At 47.4% G+C, this 6,243-nt stretch overlaps 1 protein-coding gene across 1 annotated transcript; it reads right to left on the bottom strand.

Annotated features, from left to right (window-relative positions):
- Positions 1–1,470: 1,470 nt before the first annotated feature.
- LOC119274205 (putative serine/threonine-protein kinase-like protein CCR3) lies at positions 1,471–2,829 on the bottom strand. The gene has a single exon (XM_037554863.1). It carries the CDS (start codon positions 2,827–2,829, stop codon positions 1,471–1,473), a length of 1,359 nt encoding a protein of 452 aa, XP_037410760.1.
- Positions 2,830–6,243: the final 3,414 nt, after the last annotated feature.

The raw sequence follows: 6,243 nt of genomic DNA, 5'->3' as shown, positions 1-6,243 counted from the left end.
ACTAAATGAAGAAGACTCTCAAGGAGAGTCTTTTTTGGGACTTTTCCAACGATGCCCCTCCATGCATTCATTGGCCCGCCACCCCATGGTGTTGTTTGATGGTTATTTTTCTATATACTAGGGGTAACATGGTCATTTAATAACCTCTAGGAAGGGACTAGGGACTTTTTAGTCTCTGAAAACAAACAGGGAGGGACTTTTTAGTCTCTGGAAACAAACAGGGAGGGACTTTTTAGGGACTAGAGACTTTTTAGTTGGGACTAGAAAAAGTCCTAGGACTTATGAACCAAACAGGGCCATAGTCTAGGGATATGTGTATGTTACTAGTGTATGTTACTATGCATTGTGGCTAGTCTTAGTCAAGGGAATCAAGCCGTGCGTGCGAGGGATTTAATTCGTGCATTGGCTAGCCAAGCAGCCATACCTATCAATTAAGAATTAATTGCTGAATTTTTGGCCGGTCACGGGGTACAGCTATTGGATGGTTTTCATGTTGATTTTTTTACCTCGCCCAATCCTTAGCCACCTAGGTTGCGGAGCTCCTCCTAATATGACTTATACATCTTAACGGAGGGAGTAATATGCCTTGTCCGCGACCTCATACTACACTCCTAGCAAATTGGTTCTTCACGACGGCACACCCTCCTCGCGCCCCGTCTTTGTGTTCTGGAATTTTGACTGACGATTGAGATCCTTTGGAGCACAGATCTGAGGGCTACTAACAGTTTATAGTGAAGAGTGCTAGAAGAGTAGCATTAAAACCAACGAAAAACATAGCGTGCTACAAAATATAGCGAGACCCTGCTCGAAATGCTACACAAGTTATAGCACGCTAATAGCGTGCTATATTTCAAAATAGCGTTCTCTAAAAATGCCAAATATATCCATAAATAAAGTATTTCAGTAACTGAACACACCATCATAGAGAGATATAATCTAGCCACATAGCTAGATAGGAAGCACAAATATTAAACTAAAACTTAAACTATAGTCAATCTATGTAAGATATATTAACGCTGAACATTGAGCACCTAGACTCCATCTACCGTGCAATAACCATAAAGTAAACCTGTGTTTCCCTATTTTTTTTAAAAAATCATCATTTGAACGCTATAACGCTACACGCTACAACGTTATAGCGCCCTGTAGCATGCTAATTACGTGAATAGCGCCATAGCTGCTGAATTTACTAAAATATAGCGTTTCCTTTCCAAATACGCTATAACGGCGTTATAGCCTCGTTATAGCGCGCTATTTTTCGTTGATTAAAACACGAAATCACAGTCCATTCATTTTTGTGAAACGAGTGTAATTAAATCACAATCATGTAAGAAGTCGCAAAAAAAACGTAAATACACCAGCATAATTACATTTACGAAAAGATGTAATTAAACAGAAACCAAAAACTTAGCTACATTGACAACAATTGAATTGACCACATATTGGTGAGTCGTCGTCGTCGCCATCGCTCTAGCTAATGAGAATCATCCTGAGTGCCTTCTCAAGGCTGGCCACAACGTCCGGCATGGACGGCCGGCCCTTTCCACGCGGGTACAGGCAGCGCTCCGCCGTGTGCGCCACCAGCTCCAGCGCCTCGAACTGCGGCAGCGTCGCCGGGCGGCGGTCCAGCACATCCCGCAGCTTCCCATCCCGTATGGCCATGAGCGAGGAGTCCAACTGCAGGGTGGCCGGATCCTCGCCCGTCAGCGCCTCTAGCATCACCACCCCGAAGCTGTACACGTCAAGGTACTCCGGGTCGAGGTATCCGGGCGTGCCGACGACCTCTTCGACCACCTGGCCCGCCACCGCCGGCGCTTGGAGAACCGCTGCCCCGAAGCCGGAGAGGCGCAGCGTCCAGGTGGCATCGAGAAGGATATTTGACGAGCTCACGTCGAGGTGGATGATGCCGCTGCAGTGCAAATGCTCAACGGCCCGGGACACGCCCAGCAGCACCTCCACGCGGGTCCTCCAGCACACCCTCGCCGGCGTCGAGCTAAAGCCGCCGCTCAGGCGCACGCGCATGCGCGTTCGCAGGCCCACGTGCACCAGGTGGTCTCTGAGCGTGCCATTGCTCATATGCTCGTGCTCGTAGACGAACATGGGGTCCTTCTCCTCCGTGTACCAGCCGACGAGCCGCACGATGTGGTCGTGGTGGAGGGGGAAGAGGATCTCGAGCTCTGTCACGAACGCGTGTTCCACGTCCTGCCGCCCGTGCTTGTCCAGCACCTTCACGGCCACCTCCGGGCCGTCGCAGAGATGGCCCTTGTACACCTTCCCCGAGCAGCCTCCGCCGAGCTCGACGGCGAAGTTGTTGGTCGCCGCCGAAATTTCCGCCAACGTGAACATCCTGGGGCAATCGGGTACCACCACCATATGATTCCGCCGCGGGTAGCCAGAGCAGGACACCGACGATGGCACCTCGGTGGCCATCTTCGTCGTCTGCTGCCGGGCGATGATGTTGAGGAGGCAGAGATTGAGGACGCTGATGTCGGACATGATCCTGAGGTTGACTTGGGTGAAGCACTCGGCGTGGCGGCGGGACCTGAAGAACAAGTTGGCGTGGCTCCGATCCCGGCAGGCGACGACCATGTCGTGCGCCTCCTGCAGCGTGCTGTTGAGCTCCTTGAGCGGCCCCACCACCTCCGGTTCCTGCGGCAGGCTAGACAGCACCCCGTTGATGGTGGGCACGCGGCGCGCGATGAGCTCGCACTCCAGCTTGTTCTGGCACGCCGTCTCCACCGCCCGCTTGATCTTGCAGATGAGCCCGAACGCGTTGCCGACGAGCTGCGTCACCGCCGCCGCATGCCCCACAACCGCAAGCGTCGCCATGATGGCTCAATGACAGTGTACAATGTACTGGTCTAGGAACACCAAGTATGTGTGGTGTTCCCCTATTAATACTAGCTAATAATCAGAAGCCAGAAGAAGTAGTCGTAGACCCGTAGCACAAGTGGAGCTAGTTGCTAGGTTTTCTATGGGGAATCTTAATTTTATTATATGGAGCTACTCACTTCAGAGACTAAGTCTGTCCCAACTACCACGTTCCAACTTACACTGGAATTCATGCAAAAAAAAAAACTTACACTGGAATAATAATGCAAGTTATTGAACCTATGGAACTATAGAATGCAAGCAGACAGTGGAATAATGCAAACTATATTGAACCTATGGGACTAGAATCCGAACTTGCACTGGAATGCAAATTATTGAGCTTATACTAGAAACAAAACTTATATTTTTAGTATTCTACATTTGGACTACGGATGCGCTGAAACTCAGTCGACTGAGTTTTGGCGAAGTCTCAGTCGAGTCGTTATCGCCAGGTTTGGTTTGTCTTTTGTACGTACAAGTCGCTCGCTCAAGTTGCTGGCACCCGTGGTGCCGTTTCTACATGGGCCTTGTTCTTGTTTTTCTTCACTCTGGGCCTTAGGTACTTGTTGGTCTCTCCTTTTTTTTCTTGTCTAGAACTGTTAAAACCTGTGTTCGGCTTGTGGTTTCTTTTTTCTTTTTTCTTTTTTCTTTTTCATTTCTGTTTCATGTGGTGTGAGCTGTTTTTTATTGCTAAAAAAATATCTGATTCTCAGTTTTAATTTTTTCTTGTTTCTTTTCTATTTACTTGCGTGTTCTATTTTTTTTGCCTTTTATCTTTTTTAACCTTTTTTCCTTTCTAACACTGTGATTCTCGCTAGCTTTTTTTTTGGGGGATTTGCTAATTCTCAGGTGAATTAGCATTTGTCAAGTCTCAGTTGATTCGGTAGCCATAAGATCTTGACGCAAAGATTCATGCAATGTATCATTTTTCATGTTTCTTGAAGTTGACGCGCGATCGTGCCATACGCAATGGATGGTAGTTCTTTTTTCTATGGGCGAATGATCAATACGCCAGGCCTCTCTCGTGGCCTATGCTCTTTTGTCCTACTTTTCTATTGTGGCCCTGTTTAGTTGTGAGGGATGTACATGGGCATTTTGCTATAGTACGACCGGCCAGTTTTTACTGAAGCATTTGAAATTGGTATTTTTTTTGTATTCCTTTTGTTTTTCTTTTCTGATGGTTCTATTTTTATTTTAATGTTTTTCTTGGTTTTTAGTTTGTGCCTTTTGTTTTATTTTTCCTCTCTTCTAAGGAAATACAGAATAAGAATATATTTTTATTTTGATTATTATGCATTACCATTTTGTCTTTCTGTTGCATCATTTTATTCTTTCTATTTTTTATTTCTTTGAAAGTTATAATTGTAATTGTTCATCTTTACTAAAGCATTGGTATGCAAGCTTTAAGTGTGGAAGAAGTATGAAGGTAGTGGATCATGCTATTCCTTCACCTTTTCCCTCTCTTCCTCCGGGCGTGGTTTTTCTCATAGCCAGCAGGTCAAACTGGGGTGGGGGTGGGAATGTGATATCTACCCTGCGTGAATGCAACATAGTGGTGTTTTTTTGTCAAGGGAAGTTGCATGCCTGCCACTAGGTGCGGAACTGTGAGTGTCCGCTTCGACTATAACTTTTGGTGTTTTGATGGGGGATTGGGAGTCGGGAGTTGCATGTCTGTCACTAGGCGTGCAACTGCAAGTATCGTCATCAACTGCAACTACATGCCTTGCTATTTTATGTGTGTGGGAGGGGGCAGTTGTATGCCTGCCACTAGGCACAAATTGCAAGTGTTGCCCGCAAATGCAACTGCATGTCTTCAAGGCGACTTCAACTTAGCTGTGTTTTGTGGGTGAGGGGTAGTTGCATGTCTTCCAATAGCCATGCAACTGCATGTGTCGCCTTCGACTGGAACTAGACTTTGTTTTATCTCTGGGCGGCGGAAGGGGACAATTGCATGTGTACATCAGGCACGCAACTGCCTGTGTATCGTAGCGGCCAGAACTGCAGTTGGATGTGTACACTAGACATGCAACTGCAAGTGTCAGCCCTGACTGTAATTGCATGTCTTCCAGCACGATGCTACTGAAATTTGTTTTGTCAAAGGGCGGCGAGAGAGGGAGGAGCACTTGCATGTGTTCACTAGACATGCAACTGCAAGTGTCGCGCCCCAACCGTAATTGCATGTCTTCCATAACGATCGTAACTGAACTTTGTTTTGTTGCAAGCATGGGACAAAGGGAGCAGTTGTATGTGTACACTAGGCATGCAACTGCAAGTGTCGCCCCCGACTGCAACTGCATGTCTTCCATCACGGTCGCAACTGAACTCCGTTTTGTTGGAGGGCGATGGGAGAGGGGGAGCAGTTGTATGTGTACACTAGGCATGCAACTGCAAGTGTCGCCCCCCGACTACAGCTGCATGTCTTCCATCATGACCGTAACTGAACATTGTTTTGTCGAAGGGCAGTGGGAGAGGGCACGAGCAGTTGCATGTGTACACTTGGCATGCAGCTGCAAGTGTCGCCACTGACTATAATTGCATGTCTTCCATCACAACCGCAACTAAACATTGTTTTGTCGGAAGGCAGCGGGAGAGGGCGGGGGCATTTGCATGTGTTCACCAGGCATGCAACTGCAAGTGTCTCCCCCTTACTACAATTGCATGTCTTCCATCGCGCCCGCAGCTAACCTTTGTATTGCCATATGGAGGTAGGAGAGGGGGAGTTGCATGTATGACGCTAGGCATGCAACTGCAAGTGTAACCCTCGACTACAACTACATGCCCTCCTAACACATACGCAACTGGGCTTTGTTTTGTCTGATGGGGGCAGAACAGGGGCAGTTGCATGTTTGACACTAGGCATGCAACTGCAAGTGTAGCATATTGACTGCAATTGCATGTCTCCTAGCGCAGATGCAACTGGACTTTATTTTTGTCAAATGGAGGTGGGAGATGAGGCAGTTGCAAGTGTATGTTAGACATGCAACTTCAATTGGCATGCCCAGCTAGAATTGCATGTCTACGAACCAACTGCAACTGATCTTTGTTTTGTCGTGGGAGGTGGGGGAGGGGGTAGTTGCATATCTGATACTAGGCTTTCAACTACAAGTCCCCTCACCCCCCCTCGACTGCAATTGCATGTCTACCCATCCAATTTCAAGTGGCCTTTGTTAGGTTGGTGGGAGAGGGGGACGAATGCATGTCTGATACTAGGCTTGCAACTGCAATCATAGCCCTCGACTGCAACTACATGTCTCGCCACCTTTATTAGAGATGCATTAATTAGTTCGTATTTCTGTGTGAGTCTCTTTTTTTGCGTTAGGAATTGCATGTCTTCCATCACGCCTATATGTCTGCCACTAGGCATATAACTAC

Source organism: Triticum dicoccoides, chromosome 3B (assembly GCF_002162155.2).
Source record: "Triticum dicoccoides isolate Atlit2015 ecotype Zavitan chromosome 3B, WEW_v2.0, whole genome shotgun sequence".
Classification (NCBI taxonomy): Eukaryota; Viridiplantae; Streptophyta; class Magnoliopsida; order Poales; family Poaceae; genus Triticum; species Triticum dicoccoides.
The sequence above is the reverse complement of the archived record's forward strand: the minus strand, read 5'-3'. Positions and strand labels throughout refer to the sequence as shown.

Coding starts and splice junctions, on each gene's coding strand:
- LOC119274205 (XM_037554863.1), bottom strand. CDS start 2,829: ATGGCGACGCTTGCGGTTGTGGGGCATGCGGCGGCGGTGACGCAGCTC.